Genomic DNA, 20,418 nt, shown 5'->3' with positions numbered 1-20,418 from the left:
ATGTATACCCTTAATTATTCACCTAAAACATGTTGTATATATTTCCATAGAAAGAGCACTACTGCTTTTTTTGACTTTGAAATAATGTCATTTGAAAGTAGCGTGGATGATCTTTCAAAAATGAAACTTCCAACAATCTGTTAAGTGGAAAAATATAAGTGGGATCAACAAAGAAGCAGTAGATTCTTCTTTTGGATTTGATGTATTGGGGGTAGGCATCTTTGCTTTTAACTTCGCATCATAAAAATGTGGAAATATGTACACTGTGTAAAAAGAAGGCAAGTTGCACACAGCTGGCTTTACTTGGTGTCAGTGGGGAAACGTTGCTTTCTTAAACTTGTATCTGATAATGCTGGTCATCTCAACAGAAACGGCGTATTGTACAGCCTTGTGTTGGACAGTTGGCCCCAGTAAGTCTGGATGTGAACTATTACAATACTACTGTACTCTCTTTGTGGCAAGACTGACGCCCACCTCTGCTCTGCTGCAACCTAGGGGTCTGGGCCACTCAGTGGGGATGTGGACACACGCACATGCTGAATAGCAGACATTTAGTAATTAACCTCAAACAGAGAGCATTTGAGAAATTTGAACACATTTACATTCTTGTGAAACCAAGGACATCAAATTACATAAACCATCCCCTTTGCCACTTCAGGCCCATAGTTTGTTGTGCAGGTGCCTATTCTTATAATTCCTTTTCAGCCTTGTTTTGTTTTTCTCTCCTTTTACTTCCCATTTCCTTGCTTTTCACTGTCATGTTCTATTTATCTTTTTTCCCACATATCTCTCCCTCTGTCTTCTCCATTTCCCTGGTTCTGCCCTTTTCCCTTTCTCTGGCCTCCTGGTGATCTTTGCCCTGTGACCTTTTTACACTGCTGGCCACCTGTGCTTTGTGACTTCCCCTGGCAGATGTTGCCCATCACCGTGCGCAACATGCCCTCAATAAGCCCTCTAATCTTAAAACGCCTCAAGGTACAATTCTCTCTGCCCCTTACTTGCTCCCTCTTCTAAACCTGCCATGTCGATACCAACCATCATCCTGTGCCACCAAAACCTCCTCAATTCTCCCCTTCTGTCATGCTGGAATTAACCACTTTTGGCTGCTACTGCTTTGGAATGCTTAGTCATACATCATACTCGAAGCTAAAGTTTTTCTTCTTTCAATGATACATAATTTGGAATCTAAAGCTTTTAACAAAACCCAAATTTTAGATAATGAGATTTAAATTGTGATTAATTGTAGTAGATCTGAATTGGGGTAGCTAGTGACCAGAAGAGACAACACATACAAATACTTGTAAAAGAGATTCAGCAATTAGTATTCATTTAATTTCATATCTCTGCATTCCAGTGATAAATTACCAAAATGAATAAAGTAAACCAAAAATCTATTTGAGTCCTCTTCCTGCAGTACGATAAAACCACAAAAACAGCAAACATTTTATTGTAAATTCTGCATTAAAGATCTGCCAAGGCCCCAGTGTTACATTTACAATCAACATCTTGCTTTTTAAAATATATGCAGCTCTACTGATTCTACTCATAACCACAGCCTAACAATAAAAGAAAAAATATGTATATGTGTTCGATCAGACCGAGAAAAGGTGAAAAATGGTCTGAAAACAACCCTAACCCACCTGGCCAAGCTGATATCTGCTCTGTTGTATTTGTTCAGTCTGCTTTTGCTCAGAATGGCATGTATTATTAGACGATTGCAGCCTTTCACTATCCATGTGTATATCACCCGAAAATATCCAAAAACATAGGAATTATTTTTGCAGTAATAAACCATTATTTAAACGTTTTCTTCTGTTCTTCTATTGTAACACAGGGTGATCGCAGTAAGATCAGTGCTTTGTTGTAGGAGCTTCATGAAATCAAACCATGTAGAAAAAAACTGTAGCATAATTAGAAACTGTCAAACCATTCAAGCTTGGCACCCCCAATTATAAATTATATTCCCATATATCAGTTTCTTCTTATTAAAATGTTGGCTTGTGTCAAAAAGAAAATTGTATCATGAGAAGCAAAATGTTTGTAGCAGGAATACTTTCATCATAAAAGAAAGAAGTATAAATTCTCCCTAATCGTGTAACATAATTTGGGAAATCATAACCTCTGTTAGATTCACAAACAGAACACAAACAGTTTTTTAACAGGGGCCCATAATGTGGTTACACCAATCATTAGAGGTCAGTAAAACTAAGTTCTGTACTGAAATCACGATCGCTAACTAGCACTGGCTCCAGTTTCGGTCAGTATTTGTTGACCATTATCTTGCTAAGACCTTGTCAAAAGAGTCTTTGATCACCTGAGCGAGAACAATTAACATACGATCGTGAAACATATAAGCCTTAGAAAAGCTACAAAGTGAACGTGGAGACCTGAATATTTTATGTGTTTTCCTAAGGTCAGTAATGAGTCTTCATGCTTTAAGCATTTGAACCGCTTGCTTTGCTCACGAGCTAACCTTCATTTCTGCATCAGCACCACCCCCGCTGCTTTACCTTTAGTGTCGTGTGAAGTTGTGTTTGCATGGTAAGTGTTACAATGCTCATGCCAGAATGACAGGTTGTAACTCAAGGTCTTTCAGCAGGGTGAGCCTGGAGCGCAGGGACCCCCAGGACCTCCAGGGCCCCCTGGACCTCCAGGTATCCATGGCCATGATGGAGCCAGTGGCCTACCGGTGAGTGCTAGTCCGGTTTAGGAGTTGCTGGACAGACTCAAAAGTAGCACAAGCTGATTTAAGCTTCTTATCAACTGCAAAATGCAATCAAGGACTTTTGTCTTCTTAATTTCTCTTTCTTTATCTCTTTCTTTTTCTTTCTCTTTTTCTTTCTTTTCACCATTAGGTTTGTTGCTACATCAGTCATTTTTAAGCTCAATCAATGCTGAAACAGCAATTCTGTTTTGTTTTTTCAGTCCAAACCCCTGTATTCATGTCGATTATATCAATAGGCACAAAAGCCTTTGTTGTCAGTGTAGTAACACTATGTTACCATGCCACAGCTTAAAAGCTAAAGGATAATCCAACAGCCAAGTGTTTGCTTGGCTTGAGACCAACAAACTGGGATTTCTGTAACATTTTAATACTTGCCTTGCTCCTCTCATTTCCCACAAATGTTTCATCCCACCCACAGCAAGAAAGTGTGTGTGAGAGTCCAATTGTGAGCTTCAAAAAAATTCCAGAAAACAGGTGATGCTGACATCTTAGATCAAATGTCGGGACATTGTGGGAAGAGGGGAGATTCCTGGATTTATCCAACCACTGGCCAGTTCAAAGAAAACTTAGATCTTACATAAATGTGTTGTGACGTCACTAAGCTCACAGATAACTTTTACAGTGACAGGTGAAGTTAAGTACAATGATCATGTCAGTAATGAAGTCTTTTGCTTGAAAACTAAATCCTGGCTTTTATATGACATTTCTATCACATTTAAGCTTCAAGCCAATGCCGGCTCAAACAAAACCTGGATTAACAACCTCTGTGTTTTATATATATATGTTTATAAATAAATGTGTGTGTATGTATCAAAGTAAGGATGTTTTCAAAATATAAATAATAACTGTTTATAATATCTATGTTTTATCAATTTATAAAATGCAAAGTAAGCAAATTTTGGTAGGATTATAGTCAACCAGTTATACCAAACAGGTGCTAATCATCCATTTCACATGTAGGTTGAAATACAGTCATTAATACATGCTACGAAGGTGAGGTTTTGGAAGACAGTTTCATGTTGGGTCATATACCATGGCACAAACTTCTCTGGACAGAGAAGTCTGGCCAGAGGTGGTCTTCATAGGAGAGTTGTAGTCAAAAAGACATATCTCCGACATGGAAACAAGAACAAGCAACTCAACTATGCACGGAAAACATACAAATTGTGCTGCAGAAAAATGACAGCAGGTGCTCTTGGCTGATGAGTCAAATTTTTTAAATGTTTGGCTGTAGCAGAAGGGCTGGAGAGTGGTACAATAATGAGTATCTGCAGGCAACAGTGAAGCTTAGTGGAGGTTCTTTGCAAGTTTGGGGCTGCATTGATTCAAAAGGAGTTGGAGATTTGGTAGATACTTATCCATCATGCAATACCAGTGCAGTTTCAGTGCAATCTGTTGGTTTCCTTAGCTAGGAAATTGTTTTTGAATTGGCTCTATATGAACAAATTGGATTATTTTATGAATAAATATGATTACAATGAATTGAATTCCAATTGGCTTGAATTGGGCTTTATTATCTAAGTGCCTTGAGATGACATTTGTTGTATTTGGCGCTATATAAATAAAAATGAATTGAATTGAATTGAATCAGGGAGGTGTATGATTGGCTCCAAATGTATTCTGCAGCAGGACAAGGACTCCATCCATACAGCCAATGTGGTTAAGAACTATCCTCAGCGTAAAAAAGAGCAAGAAATCCCGGAAGTGATTCCTAAAACCTTTGCACACCACTGTATATAGGTGGATTTTGAAAGAATTGTGTCATATGGAGTAATAATGACCTATTTGTTAAGTGTAAATAGTGTGCACGTCAACATCAAATTGTGATTGCACTGATCGGACTTGTTGGAGATCCAGTTGCAGGGCACAATTTTGGGCAAAGTACAAAGCCTGAATCTTTATTAGACAGTCAAAGTTCAAACCCGCGGTAGCAGTCAAAGTTAATATGAACAAACCTGCCAAGATGCAGCCAAAGCAGCTGAGTCAAAACACAGGCCACAAATCCAAAACCCCACCAGGAACAAGCCAAGGTAATTTAACCCCTTAACGCCTGAATTTATATTGCTGTATATAAAAAAATGTTTTGTGTGTGTTTTAGCCTTTAAGTAGATGGTAAATAATGCTGAGATTATTAATTTCACTTTTGCACAAAAATAAATAAAATTTTTGGTATTGTGGGAATAAAGATGCTATCTCAGCTGGTTGATTGAGTCAAAAGGTTTGTTGCATATATGCAACAATAGGCGTTAAGGGGCTAACATGGAACATAAAAACAGACTATTTGCAAATTTTGACTGCATAGTACAGCACAAAAAGACAACTGAATAGAGGGCCAGACGGCTATATATTCACAGAAGACAATGACTGAACTCAACTAACACAAAATACTGATTTCTTTTTTTGCATAGAAGCTGAGCATTCTCAAAATGAAACAGGAAACTACTTAAACAGGAAAAAAACAAACAAAACTAAATTGTCTTAAAAAGTAAATTAACTGTATTTATATAGGACATTTCTTATCAAGTTGACCAGTCAAAGAACTTTTGCACTACAAGCCACAGTACCCACTGACACAAGTTTACAAGTGACAAGAGATGCATCAGAATAAACTAGAAATAATTGCCATAATGCAGTGTGTATATAAACAAATCCAGTTTATATTGTTTTCATTTTACTTATTTTTTCATTTGAATATTTTACATGTTCAAATGTCATTGCTTTAAATTTCAATAGATTTGAATAATTTTTACTCCTTTCATCCAGGGTAAACCTGGGGAACCAGGCAAGCCGGGGAAAGACCCAAGGGTAAGTGCAGGTTCAGTTCTTTTATTATTTTTCTCCTTTCAAAGTCTTCTCATTTATGTTCCTTTAGCATTAACCGTGTTATTTCTACATTGCGTCTGCAGCTTTTACCAGGACTGAAGGTAAAGAAATGTTTTTTCTCATCCAAACAGCAAATTTCTAATCCTTAAAAAAACTTGATCAACATCAGGACCACCTTCCAAGAGTTCCTACAGTTAAGCCACATGAAACATAGATCAAGTCATTATTTCCACCCGGCCTCTGTGCAGCTGCAGTTCAGACTAACCCCACTAATGCTACTGAAATACTACAGATCTTTGCGTTTCACTTGGATTAGATCTCCACAAGTTGTCCTAATTGTCATGGAATATTAGAAGGGAGGAATGTAGATTTTGAGGTCAGTGGAAAGAGTTCCATAAAGACCTCTCACTGCAGGAAACAAACTGAATCTCAGAGCAGGAGGTTGCTTTTGTTGTAATGTGCTGTTGCACCAGGAGTAATAGCTGAACTGGACTGCATGGCAATCAGGGCAAAATTACGATGCAACACATGTCTTTTTAACCTTCAGATAAAGTTGAAATTACCTGCTTTTTCTGGACTAGAGTCACTATGAAATATGCAATTTGTTACTGGATATACTCTGTATATACTTATTTTGTTTTTGTTTTATTTCCCCAGGGTGAGCCAGGTATTCCAGGGCAAAAGGTAGGTTCCCATTCTGTTTTACATTTATGATAAAGAATCTTCTTGTTGTGGTTCTATCTATCTATCTATCTATCTATCTATCTATCTATCTATCTATCTATCTATCTATCTATCTATCTATCTATCGTGTCCTACCAAGACAGTAAATTTGTGTTATTGTAAAGGAACATTTGTTCTCTTATATTTTCAATATAAGCTCTGAAATCTTTTAAATGGTATTTTAGAAAGACAGTGGACACATCAAAGTCAGATACTACACCACCATTGCAGAAGCTGAAATGGAACAAATGATATTTGTCCACAGGGTGACCGAGGTGATGTCGGCCCACCAGGTCCGGAAGGCCCAAAGGTATAGCACCGTCTGACATTTTAAGGTTTAACAAACATGTTTCATGTTTTACTCAAGAGTACAAAAGAAAACATTATAATAAAAATGATAAAACAAATGAAAGATTTGCTCAGATTTTTTTTAAATTTACCTTAATGTAGAATTTCCAAAAACTAGAACAGTTTGTGAATTAATGTTTAAATCTTTATGAAGTGACCCTATTACAAATTGGGACTATTAAAACAGAGCCTTTAAAGGGGAAGTTCGTTTTTTTTTGTTTTTTTTTTTAAACCTGGACCTTATTTCTGGCATAAAATACGTTCATCTACTCACCGATAACAGTTTGGTGAAAGTTGGTGTTCTTCGGAAGATATTTAGATCACTCAGATCCGTGTATATCCATATAACGGGAGAGAACAGGGCGGAGACAACACAGCCCCTAAATAAGGCATTATATGTCTTTATTTCACCAATACTTTAAGACCAATGAATGAACGCGTACTATTGCACTGTTAGTTCAGAGCTACCCTGTTGTTGTTATCCGGGGCTGAAATAAAGTGAATAAAGACATATAATGCCTAATTTAGAGGCTGTATTGTCTATGCCCTGTTCTCTCCCATTATATGGAGATAAACGGATCTCAAGTGATCTAAATAGCTTACAAAGTGTACCAGCTCACAGAAGTGGAGGGAGTTTGGCTGGAAAAGCCTGATTAGGTACTTTATTACACCCTCCCAGAAATCTCACTATGACAATAACTCCTCAGTCTGCTGGAGGAACTGTGGAAATCAAAATGCAAACCATTACCATATTTTCTGGGACTGCCCGGTCATGAAGGACTATTGGAAAAAGATACACAACACCTACAGGACATCTTCAAATGCGAAATACCCCTCGAAATTAAGATTGTGATTTTCGGACACATACCTGAGGGATGGCTGAAAAGAGATACGCACCTCATAAATATCCTGCTAATGGCTTGTAAAAAGAATATAACCAGGAAATGGCTGTCACAAGAGAGCCCAACTGTCAACATATGGATGGACATCACAATGGACATATATAAAATGGAGAGAATAACAGCATTTGTTAATCTTAAACTGGAGAAATTCACCTCATATTGGGAAAACTGGGTCAACTATGTCACGCCCTATAGGCCTGATTTTATTTTTACAAATCAGTAACTATGCCATATAAAAAGGATCACTCAGAAATAAGGTCCAGGTATATAAAAAACAAACTTCTCCTTTAAGTTGATATGGGATTTGTTGTGTAATGAGATTGCCATGACAGTTTTCCAGTCTGTAATCATCTTTGTAGAAAAGATGTGGCAAATAATTAAAGAAAAAGACATTAGTTAGATCGATGTACCTGCACAGAAGTATACGTAAAGCCATAATAAAAGGCACCAGTAGGCAAGCAACATCTGCAACTGCATTTATGGTTGTGACATTATAACCTATATCTAACCCAAACCATAAAACATTCATTCAAGGTGGAATGGTGGTTTACTGGAGTGGTATGTTGACTGGTTGATTCATTCAAAATGATTGTCTTTCTAACTTTATAGCGCAAAAGTTAAACATTTCTGGGATGTAGGCATCCTGAAACAGCTGCTATCACAAAATGAAAGAAATGGAGAAAAAAAATCATAAGAACACCTGAATATGTTTGTAAGAAGTCAGTGTCAGTGTTGTCTCTGATTCCAAAATTACAAACTGCAATTCCAATTGAATAGTGAGGATGTCAGTGAAAACATAACCTCTTTCTGAGGTTTATACAGCAGACGTTTAAGGGTGTGACTGCTGCACAGGCCTTGCTGCTGGGAGCTTCTGTGTAGATTATTGCCTTGTAATCCTCAACTGTTCTTCCATCTCATGTTGTTTTCCCATGAAATCAGCCAAGACTCCTGTCTCTGTTTTCTGCCGGGAGCTTTATGAGTACATCAGGCCAGTTGAAGGTCACTAAGCGGATAGAGAAGCAGTCTCTGCAGACGCTGTTATCCAGCTGTTGAACATTGCATTCGGTGCAAAAAAATCTACTTCAAGCAACAATGCTTGAAGTAGATTTTTTGCTCCATCTAGTGGAGGGCCTCAGTTGTTGTCAGTTTGTTACAATTGTACCATTTGTCTCTGCTTTGCCCCACAGGGAGTTACAGGAGACCAAGGAATAAAGGTAATAAAGGAGTTTTCTTTCATTTTTCTGAAGTTTCATGAAGGGTAGTTTAATGATTTTGCATCCAGTTAATAATCTTTTTGATTTGAACACAAATACAGACAGAAACACATTGTCCATACGGTTGTAGATACAATCTTGCCTTTGTTTGTAGTTGTAGCTCCTGTTTATTAACTCTTAACTGCTTGATGTTCACTTTCTCCACAGTCCAATGCTCTGTACTGACAAGATTTATGTTTGGCATTTTATGGCCAGGTCTGGTTAAATTTTCAACTTTTTGTGGACACATGATTTTGGTCCTGTAAGATCAGACTTGAGCTAAATATACTGTATGTTCAATGAGTTTTTCATTTATGCCTCGAATAAAGTTTGGGTATTTGTGTTAAACAGCATCGGTTCACATAGACCTTAATGTGAACCCTGTATAGGAGATTTTCTGTTTGCTTAATTTCCACGGCAACCATCTTCTGCTTCTGACACTCAGTGCCGTGTCTGAATATTTAGATCTCCTACTGTCAGGTCCCCATGACGAAGAAGCACCTCCCCTCTCCCCTGAGCTTTTGTTCTTATTTTGATTTATCTCCGGCTGAAAGGGCGTCTCTGATTTTACTGCCCTGCTGCTCTGAGCTGATGTTTCCATTAACTTTGCAGGGAGATGAAGGAAAACTGGGTTTCCCAGGAGAGAGGGGAAAGAAGGTAGAGTGAAAGCTAAGCGTGGAGTTTCATGTGTGTGGCGTGTTGAGGTTCTCTTATGCATGCCAAGATCATCGATATTTTTGCTGCTTTTGATGAATTTTGAGTTAAAAAAACAGTGAGAAAGTTTGCTGTTAGGGGCCTGTGTTTTTGCACATAAATGACCTGTAATCCCTTATGAAGACCACTGTGAGGATATGGACTAACTCTGTAGTGGTTTGGTGTGGTAATTGATATTATTTTTCAGAGGCTTTACCATGGAACAATGAATACTAAGCACCTGCATGTCAGATCTCTTTTTGCTTTGAACTAAGGAATTCCCATATACCCAGGGGTGGAGAAGTGATTTTAAATGTGGGGGTGTTACAGGGGTGGCACATGAGCGCCACATCAAGCCCATAGACACGACGCTGAAGTTGGCATCCGATTTGCCAGACTCCGATTCGCGAATTAAATGGATGGGCATAAAGGGCCATTTCACTGCATTTTTGCATTTTGATCACCCTAAACTAGGTCCTGTATGTAAACTACAATTGTTACACTGCTCAAATCTGGATGGAATTATTCTAAATAGGCTATAGATTCATTAAAACCTTGTTTGGGATTTGTGAAACCTTTTTCTGATTTGTGAAAATGCAGAACAGGGCCATTTTACTGCATTTTTTGCATTTTGATCACACTAAACTGGGTCCTGTATGGAAACTACAATAGTTGCACTGCTCAAATCTGGATATAATTATTCTAAAGATGGTACAGAGTCTTTAAAACACATTTTATGATTTGTTAAAACTTTATTTGGTCATTGAAAATTCAAAAAGGTGAAATCATCTTGCTGTAAAAGTGGGGGTGTCGAAACACCCCCACCCCCCACGGGTGTGACACTCATGCCCATGTACCCATGTATCTTGGACCATGCTCAGATAACACCACTGCATACCCTAATTTTACCCTAATCACAGTTCCCCCTGTATATTTTGTAACAACACCATTTTTGTCATCCAGCTAAAAAAGTGCGACCACATAAGTTAAGTTTATGGTGTACAATTCAAGGAAAATGTCAAGCAATGTTCTAAAACGAACATGGTGTACTAAACAGTTTTGAGCAGTTTGTATATCTGCAGTAATGATTCCATCGTTAAATCGATTAATTTCTAAATTGATTGATTGTTAACAGTATCTACCCTTTTCATAATCTTTCTACTTCAGAAGTCTCTGTTAGTCTGGGCTGAGAGCTCCCCATTGGCATCAACAGCATGACTGCAGCAGTTGCAGCCATGTGTATGCGTGTGTTTTGGTCATTATCTTGCTCAGACAGATGAGGGAGAGAGGGAGAGAACATCTAAGAAGAAAACTTCCATTCATTGCGATCCTCAGGAAACAGTAATATGAAAAGAGTTGTGTTCTTTAATAATAAGCAGAAAGTGATTTTGCAGACTGATCCTTCACTGTTGAAGGATGGTAGCCTAAGGAGTTGAGGCTTCCATCAACTCAGGGAAATCTGTTCTATATATAATCTGAGTCAGCTGGCTGTCTTCTGTCAGAGTAAAATACTGCAGGGCGGCCAGGTAGGGCTTTTGTGGTATACACAATAACTATTAATCTCTGCATGGTGCTGACCACAAGTAATGACTTCTTGACTCAAGCTTTTCAGTTCCACTGCTCCCAGCAGCCAACAGCTACATGTTCAGACATAAAGGAAACAGGCAAAGCTACCACAGCAGAACTTCATTCCATATGTCAGTGAGATGACTTACAGTTGCGTTGCTTTGGACTTTTTGAAAACCTGTCCTTGAAAACTGTTTTCAAACTTTGCTCATGGGAACTGAGAGCAGGAACAGACAACAACATTGAGAATTTCATGAGAAAGGAAAGTGTGTAAATGAAAAGGGTTTTCTACATTTCTCCCTCACTGTACTGAGGAGCAGCTCACTGTCCAACTGGGGAAGAGATTATGAGCAAATGGGAGCACAGCAATTCATTTCTCTATTACTCCTCTTTATTCACATATTTTCACAGTGGACATCCAATGTAATGGTACTCTGACCAGAAATTCAGTTCAGAAAAAGCAATGGCTTGTAGGCAGGTCACAAACTGGCAATAGGTAAAAAGACAAGTAGGGATGGGAATTGATAAGATATTTACGATTCCAATTCCATTTCCGATTCTGCTTAACGATTCGGTTCTTTGTCGGTTCCCTTATCGATTCTCATTTGGAGAAAAAGGACAACAAACCGGTCGATTAGCATCAACTTTGTTTAGTTTAGAATTAACACGAGTCATGACCTTACAAACCCAACAACGGTGAGGTCCACATTGGTCTATCATGGCCTGGGTAATTTAACTCTTCCCTGCTCTGGTGAAAGGAGAAGCTGGAGGTAGAGGTGAACTGGGGGTAGTACCACCAGCCTCTGGCTCTGAGCCAGTCAGGCTCTGTCTCTCGGGATTTCATCTAAATGTAATGCCTGAGAAGGCATTCATTTAACCTTAACCGTTACTAACAGCAGGTTTTACAATGAGGCAAATGGCACTAACATGATAGGCAGTGTTTGTTAGTTAGTTAGTTAGTTAGTTAGTTACCTGCAGTGTTAGCCGAGGACATGCTAACGTTGCTTACGTTGCTGGGTTCAGATTCACCAACGTTAGTCTTTTAAGGCCCTGTCACACTGTTGCGTATGAGAGAAGCGTATGAGTTGCGTATGAAAATTAATAATATAATTTTCATACGCACGAAAAGTCCTTGAAAATAAAGAATGACTAGCGTATGAGTAGCATATGAACTGCGCATGCCCAGCATACGTTTCAACGCGCCTATATCAGCAGCCTTTCCATTGCTCCATTATTGCAGTAGACGACGCGCTATCAACATCTCTCGAGACATTCATCTCGATCATGCCTCCCAAGAAGCAATTGTCGTTTGCCCGGGCCCTGGGCCGAGGAAAAGGCAAAAAAAACATAAGAATCATTTTCACCCAAACCTGCTGAAATGCCTGATGCACCTGCGGCTGATGAGTTACATGCTTCTGAGCGATCAAGATCCCCAACTCCTCCTCCTGACCGCTCCCGTGAATCGTCGGTTGCCTGCCGCCTCCATCTCCGCCCATCTGGCGGAGATGGAGGCGGCAGACGGGCGGAGGCTATAAATACGCTAGCTGTACGGTACACCTTCATGCCAACATATGGCAATTTATGTCCAGCGTTCTCGGCCTATCAGTAACGTACCTATATCGTACCTCTAGCGTATTCAGCATATGCCTAGCGTATGCTTAGCGTATTAACCATACGCACAAAAGTTTTGAGCATGTTCAAAAATTTATTTCTGCCTCAGCGTATGCCAACGTATGCCAGCGTGCTTGAAACGTATACAACCTATGCCTAACGTTCCCCTGGCGTATGTCAGCGTATACCAGCGTATGAGTGATAATTTTCATACGCAACTCATATGCTTCTCTCATACGCAACAGTGTGACAGGGCCTTTAACAGGAAGAAACCTCTGGCAGAACCAGACTCAGGAAGGGTGGCCATCCGCCTCGATCAGCTGGGGTTTGAGAAGACAGAAAGGGAGGGGGGGGGGCACTGTAACACCATTCAAAGGATATCTGTTGGAACAGGGAAATGCGAGCTAATAACCACAATAATGTCACATGTACATAATGTCATTTGAGAAATTAAACAGTGGAAAAAGAGAGTAAAGTGAGGAAAGGTGTGACAGATCAGGTGCCCCCAACAGTCTAGGCCTATAGCAGCTTAACTATGGGATGTTTCAGGATCACCTGAGCCATCCCTAACTATAAGCTTTATCAAAAAGGAAAGTTTTAAGCCTGGTCTTAAAAGTGGAAAGGGTGTCTGCTTCCAGGACATTTACTGGCAGCTTATTCCACAAGAGAGGGGCCTGATAACTGAAGGCTCTGCCTCCCATTCTACTTTTAGAAACTCTGGGAACCTCAAGTAAACCTGCAGTTTGGGAACGAAGTGCTCTGTTAGGAAAATATTTTACAATGAGATATTTAAGATATGATGGAGCTCAGTCATTAAGAGCTTTATATGTGAGGAGAAGAATCTTAAATTCTATTCTGAATTTAACAGGGAGCCAATGAAGAGAAGCTAAAACTGGAGAAATATGATCTCTCCTGTTAGTTCTCCTCAGAACTCTGGCTGCAGCATTTTGGATCAACTGAAGGCTTTTCAGAGAATATGTGGGACAGCCCAATAATAAAGAATTACAGTAGTCCAATGTTGAGTTCTGACAGAAAATGATTGACCTCATATATTCATGCACTGCATCCCAGCTGGATTAGCTTTACTACACGTACAGGTCGCTGTGGAGGCAGCAGAAGCAGGGACAGACAGGCACTCAAAGCTTTGGAGCTTCTCCAACACTATCAGCACACAATGAAATAGAGCATGCAGAATTGTGTAACAAATCTGAATGTAAGTTTAATTTGTATCAATTTTGGAATCAGATGTCCTGCTTATGCAAATAAGCATTCTGATTAATGGTCTAGTGCAGTGGTTTTCAAAGTGGGGGCTGCCAGGGGGCGCTAGGGGGGCCTCAGAAAATTGGAGTGAAGATAAGAAAAAAATGCAAAAATAAAAAAATAGAATTAAATTTTTTTTAAACATCTTTATAAAAAATGGTCACATTTTTTTAATCAGTATTGTAAAATACAATTTATAATAATATATCATATCGAAATGTTATTTGCCATGCTTGTCTTTCTGATTGGCTGCCAGTGAAAACATGGTAGACCTGGCGGTTTGCGCCTGTTCTGAAGCTGCTCTGCTCCTCAAGCTAGCATGTAGGTATCTTGCCAAAATGGACAGATTTTTGACTTGGAAGAGACCGAAAGAACTGGCCGACTAAAATCAGAAAGTATGAGGCAGCATACATTAAGTTTGGCTTTACAGCCATACAGAAAAATGGCCACGATTGCCCAAAATGCGTCCTCTGTCTGGAGACCCTCTCAAATGAGTGTTCAAAACCTTCGAAACTTCAGCGTCACTTGATACAAAAACATCCGTCAGAGTCTGAAAAAACGGTTGACTTCTTCAGACGTAAAGAAGAGCATTTAGTCAGGCTGCATTCACAAGGCAAGCTACTGTCCGTGAATAAAAGAAAGAAAATACCTTCTAAAAGTTGATGTTTCTTTACATATTTTGTAGCATTGTCTGTGGTTTGCAAAGGGGGTCCCCGGCCAGAAGCTAATACTGTTTGGGGGGCCTTGGCATGGAAAAGTTTGGGAACCCCTGGTCTAGTGAATTTTGTTCCTAGAGCGTTGCCACAGGCAGATGCAGGATTGTAGGAACTTTCTCTGCCAGCCAGCTGCATCTCTGCTTCATTGGTCACAGCTGTGACTCCATATAATTTTCAAACCTGCTACTTATTAATTTTCTTATGGGAACAAGAATGCTTAAATGACACAGGAATATTTTCATGTCTATCTTTAACTACCAGTTTTAGTTGGCTTATCATTTCAAGCTGCTGTAGCTGGTACTTGACAGAAAGTAACTCTAATTTTAGCTTTGATTTTGTATTTCTAAATGAAGAGATTACTTTTTTTATTTTTTCATTTTAATTTTGAAACAACTATCAAACGTTAGATATGAATACATCTGCCAGCTATGTTACATATTTTTTTGTCTCTGTCTGCTGCTGTTTCACATCTCTTTGTGGCTGTTGTATCTAGTCATCATTTTCATTGTTGATGTTGATGTTGTTTCTGTCTTTGTAGTAGTTCTGAAAATGATACTTCTTTGAGTTTTTTTTTACCTCTTTAAAATGATTAATGTCTGCATATATTTGTGGCATTTTTTCCTTATTATCTGCTCCAAGCCAGCTTGTGGAATGCAGTGAACAGCATGCAGTGTAGCTTTTGAAGAAGAAACTGCTGTTTTATTTTCAGAGGGAAAAAAGGGGGCATTAGGTCTATGAATGTTGGGGAGTTCAGTGCAAAAGTGAACTTAGCATACTGCAAGTCTCACCAGACTGACCTTAAACCAACCAACAAAGACAACGAGGACAATGACATGCACCACCTAAAAACCTTTGCATTGCCATTGCAAAGCCTGTAGAGGGGTTTGACACGGTGCCTGTGTAATCTGCATGTGTCTGCATGTATTTTCAAATGGTTTTAATTTTTTAAGCTTTCTTAAATATCTTTTTTCATGTCTTTTTTTAATCTTTTTCCTCTGTTTTTTTTACCCTCGTGATATTTTGGCTATTGTAGGGAGAACCAGGTTTCCCAGGTGCCCCTGGGTTAAAGGTAAAGTCATTTTCCAGCATCATGAGTTGGCTATTACATAGACCTGCATAACTCACAAGCAATAACTGTCTTTCTTCCACTGCAAAGGGCCAGGCTGGAATCCCTGGTACACCCGGCATCCCTGGAAAAAGGGGTTATAGGGTAGGCCTGGAATGGAATGAACATTCTAATGGTCTGGTTAAGCCTGTGTCAGACATTTTATTGATTAAGTAACTGGATGTGGTGAAGCCATGTATTCATTAGACTGGTGTTTTTTGCTGGCAAAAGTTTGGGTAAAGTTGCAGTGTGTTATGTTTGCCTTTTTACTCACTTTTTGTTGGTTGAAATACTTTTGTTTAACAATGGATCTGAGAATTAGCCTTGATGATTGGTACTAACTGTTATTGTTGCAGATTTTGCCACATTGTTAGGGGTTGAGTCATTTCTAACTACAGTGTTTTTAATTCATTCTGCATCAAAGAAAAACAATGTTTGACAGAATTATTTTGAAACAAATCTACTCAACTTTTTTTTTCCTATTGTCATTGAGATAAGATTCCATCACTTGTCTATGGTGATGATCCTTCCTTAAAGTGCAGCGCTTTAAAGTGCAGCAAAACGGCAAGGGTCCTAGTTACTAAAGACTGAATGGACACTGAAAGCAGACAGCCTCAACCATGTGTGAACACATGACCAAATCAACTCTCAACACACTTTGGGAAAAAGTTAGAGGGCATTGAGGAAGAGACAGCAGTTGACCAGAGAAAATTAAATGCCATGCCAGGGAATATCTTTGAACAAAGACATGAATCAACTATATCCATATTATTATTGGAAGAAACTACTTTACCAAAATTCCATATATATATATATACACATGTTTACATGTGTGTGAGTTCACGACAGCTTAGCGATTCTCTGTCAGGTGAGCAAACCTAACTCATTGGTGAGGACCATGTGATGCAAACAAAAGTCCAGGAAGTATAATTAGTAAGGATTATTTTTCACTCTATGACTTCTTTAATGACACTTACTTTAGGTGTGTGTGCTGTATGACCCGAAATGCTGTCTGTTGCTTGATGTTTGCAGATAAAGCATCAGTTTATCTTCCATATGAGATATCACTTCAAATGTACTTATGCTTGCTGATTTTATTACATACAACTAGATGAGCCTTAATTAACAGCCATGTTTCAAATTCACTTATTTGTGTACACCAAAGATCTTCTAAAATGTTGTTTTTCATTATTCACAAAATATTCGAAATAAATACTGAATACATACGTAATTACACAGAGTTTTATTATTTCTCTTGACTTTTAGTGTCCTTATATTATTCTTTTTGCCATAAAAACTGGAACATTTTAGACAACACATATCATTGGAAATCTATTTGCTATTGTTTACCTGGTTAATAGTATGCCATTGGTTAAGCACTTCTGTATGTATTATAGGGAGAGAAGGGAGAGCCAAGCACTGCAGCTCAGGGAATCAAAGGAGAACCAGGTTCGGCGGGACTGCCAGGACTAATGGGACCCCAGGTGAGAGGAAATAGTTTGATGGATACTTTGTAATACAGCAAAGTGTCAGACATGATGAAGTAAAACTTTTACGAGATGAAGTTACTATGTAACTATCCTTCTTTAAGGGTGGCAAAGGTGACATGGGAGACAAGGTAAGACAAAAGCAACAGAAAAAAGACTGAAAAAGACTATTTAATTAGCTTGCTTTTCAAATACACGTGTTAAGAAGTTTCAAGACAGTCTTTTCCATCTTCATTTACCATCTAGGGGGAAGTAGGTCCTGAAGGCCCAGCTGGACCAAGAGTAAGTCTTCACTGACAGATGAACTCAATTTCTTCACGGGGACTAAATATTCCCATTTCTATGATTGTGTCCACAAAGTCAACAAAAGGTCTCCCTCACTTCTTAGGGTCCTCCAGGCCCAACTGGGGAGCCAGGAAGGGCTGAAATCCAGAACAATGAAAATGTATGTCACTCTTAAACATCATACTTGTCTTGTATGAAGAGAAATTAAAAGAATGAATAACACTGAATTAACAACAAATATTCCTTCACAGGATATTCGCAACATACCCCAGATGGTAAGTAGTTTCAAGGATTTATTCCAAGTATAGACTGTACTTTTATTTATTCAATTTAATGACATAACCATCTGCCTAGGGTCCCCCTGGATTACCTGGATCTCCAGGGCTCCCTGGAGTTCCTGGTGCCAAGGTAGGAGCAATTTTAGAATTAAAGTGTACACATTATGTTCTTGCATTATGTTATTACAGTACAATTTAAAGAAGACCTACACCTCAAACAATAAAATTACAACTATATAGTTTCCACAGTCAGGTTAAACTGTTGTAGAAGAATTCTACGATGCAGTGTTAGCGACTATCAGGCAGTGTCCTCCTGTGCTTAGTTGGTAATCTAACCTTGGTGAATCCTCAGGGGGAAGTTGGTCTACCAGGTCCTCCAGGACTGGATGGAGAGAAGGTAAAACTTCAATATAAGTAGTCAATAAAATGAGTCAGGCAGGTGAATTCTTACATGAATCTAAATTGAAGTTAAGATTGTTAAGATTAATTATTAAAGTTTTTCAATGTCAGATTTAATGTAAAAATATGCTTATTTCAACATTGCATCTGGAATTATTCAGAATCAGTTAATGAAGCTATATTTACCTGATGTGTTTCCAGGGACCCAGAGGCAAGCCCGGAGAGCTTGGTCCTGCAGGCCCCGCCGGTCCTGAAGGTCCCAGAGGAGAAGGAGGTGTCATGGGCTTAGCAGGACCTAAGGGAGACAAAGGAGACATGGGCCCATCTGGATCACCTGTGAGTGACTATGTTAACCACGCAACACACATCACATGACTGCCTGGGGTTTCCTGACCATGGCCAGTGTTTGTCATTATCTGGAGGAAACGCTTTGGTTTTTCCAGCTGCCCTCATATTACTTCATTAGAGACTCACTAACTGATTGAGACCCCAGGAAAGACGCTGAGTGCTGCTTTTTTATTTAGGTTTAGTAAGATCTTAAATGTACTCTATACTGTCTAATGCTATACTGATTAAAACTTTGGGTTTTTTTAGGTATGTTTGGCAGCATTGTGTCCAACTCCATAATTTCTGTACAATCAAGAAAATTTGAACATCGATTTATATTTTATAAGCAGTAAAATTGTTTATGCTGTTCTTATGATTATCATGTATTTTAGTCGTCAAGTCAAATTTATTTGTATAGGACATTTCATGTACAAGACAATTCAAAGGGCTTTACATAAATTAAAAGCATTGCAGCGGGGAGTGCAAGAAGCATTGAAAATACATAAAAGAATATAAAGAGAAACAAATAAAAAATTTAAATGAATTAAAATGATTAAAAAGATAAGTCTAGATAAATTAAAAGATATCGTGCAGATTTCATGAATAGACACATGACAAAAGAAATGTTTCTAAGCTGGATTTAATCATTTTTCAATTCAATTCAATTCATTTTTATTTATATAGCGCCAAATACAACAAATGTCATCTCAAGGCACTTAAATAATAAAGTCTAATTCAAGCCAATTGGAATTCAATTAATTGTAATCATAATTATTCATAAAATAATCCAATTCGTTCGAATAGAGCCAATTCAAAAACAATTTCCTAGCTAAGGAAACCAACAGATTGCACTGAAACTCAGTCCAATCTCCCATCCTGAGCGTGCATCAGGCGACTGTGGAAAGGAACGACTCCCTTTTAACAGGAAGAAACCTCTGGCAGAACCAGACTCAGGAAGGGTGGCCATCCGCCTCGACCAGCTGGGGTTTGAGAAGACAGAAATGTAGACACCATCCATTATCTGCCGCTGGTCCGGGGATCGGGTCGCGGGGGCAGCAGCTTGAGCAGAGAAACTCAGACGTCCCTGTCCCCGGCCACTTCCTCCAGCTCTTCTGGGGGGACCCCGAGGCGTTCCCAGGTCAGCCGAGAAACATAGTCTCTCCAACGTGTCCTGGGTCTTCCCCGGGGCCTCCTCCCAGTGGGATGGGCCCAGAACACCTCACCGGGGAGGCGTCCAGGAGGCATCCTAACCAGATGCCCGAGCCACCTCATCTGACTCCTCTCGATGCGGAGGAGCAGCGGTTCTACTCTGAGCCCCTCCCGGATGACCGAGCTTCTCACCCTATCTCTAAGGGAGAGCCCAGACACCCTGCGGAGGAAACTCATTTCGGCCGCTTGTATTCGCGATCTCGTTCTTTCGGTCACTACCCACAGCTCGTGACCATAGGTGAGGGTAGGAACATAGATTGACCGGTAAATTGAGAGCTTCGCCTTCTGGCTCAGCTCCTTCTTCACCACGACGGGCCGGTGCAGAGCCCGCATCACTGCAGACGCCGCACCGATCCGTCTGTCAATCTCCTGCTCCATTCGTCCCTCACTCGTGAACAAGACCCCGAGATACTTGAACTCCTCCACTTGGGGAAGGATCTCATTCCCGACCCGGAGAGAGCATTCCACCCTTTTCCGGCTGAGGACCATGGTCTCAGATTTGGAGGTGCTGATTCTCATCCCAGCCGCTTCACACTCGGCTGCGAACCGCTCCAGTGAGAGCTGAAGGTCACGGCCCGACGACGCCAACAGAACCGCATCATCCGTAAATAGCAGAGACCCGATTCTGAGGTCGCCAAAACGGACCCCCTCAACGCCCTGGCTGCGCCTAGAAATTCTGTCCATAAAAATTATGAACAAAATCGGTGT

The 20,418-nt window shown here is 39.6% G+C and overlaps 1 protein-coding gene across 1 annotated transcript in view; it reads left to right on the top strand.

Moving 5' to 3' along the window:
- The window catches only part of col13a1 (collagen, type XIII, alpha 1), an 82,384-nt gene that overhangs the window by 34,813 nt on the left and 27,153 nt on the right, over positions 1-20,418 (top strand). Inside the window, exons 12-29 of the mRNA XM_075481908.1 lie at positions 913-975; positions 2,597-2,689; positions 5,489-5,530; positions 5,632-5,649; positions 6,206-6,232; positions 6,537-6,581; positions 8,709-8,735; positions 9,387-9,431; positions 15,654-15,689; positions 15,777-15,830; positions 17,123-17,209; positions 17,317-17,343; positions 17,459-17,494; positions 17,601-17,657; positions 17,749-17,772; positions 17,852-17,905; positions 18,128-18,172; positions 18,376-18,510. Of these exons, the coding sequence (XP_075338023.1) occupies positions 913-975; positions 2,597-2,689; positions 5,489-5,530; positions 5,632-5,649; positions 6,206-6,232; positions 6,537-6,581; positions 8,709-8,735; positions 9,387-9,431; positions 15,654-15,689; positions 15,777-15,830; positions 17,123-17,209; positions 17,317-17,343; positions 17,459-17,494; positions 17,601-17,657; positions 17,749-17,772; positions 17,852-17,905; positions 18,128-18,172; positions 18,376-18,510 (915 nt within the window). The remainder of the gene's footprint in view (positions 1-912; positions 976-2,596; positions 2,690-5,488; positions 5,531-5,631; positions 5,650-6,205; positions 6,233-6,536; positions 6,582-8,708; positions 8,736-9,386; positions 9,432-15,653; positions 15,690-15,776; positions 15,831-17,122; positions 17,210-17,316; positions 17,344-17,458; positions 17,495-17,600; positions 17,658-17,748; positions 17,773-17,851; positions 17,906-18,127; positions 18,173-18,375; positions 18,511-20,418) is intronic.

Source organism: Odontesthes bonariensis, chromosome 2, assembly GCF_027942865.1.
Source record: "Odontesthes bonariensis isolate fOdoBon6 chromosome 2, fOdoBon6.hap1, whole genome shotgun sequence".
Lineage (NCBI taxonomy): Eukaryota > Metazoa > Chordata > Actinopteri > Atheriniformes > Atherinopsidae > Odontesthes > Odontesthes bonariensis.
The sequence above is the reverse complement of the archived record's forward strand: the minus strand, read 5'-3'. Positions and strand labels throughout refer to the sequence as shown.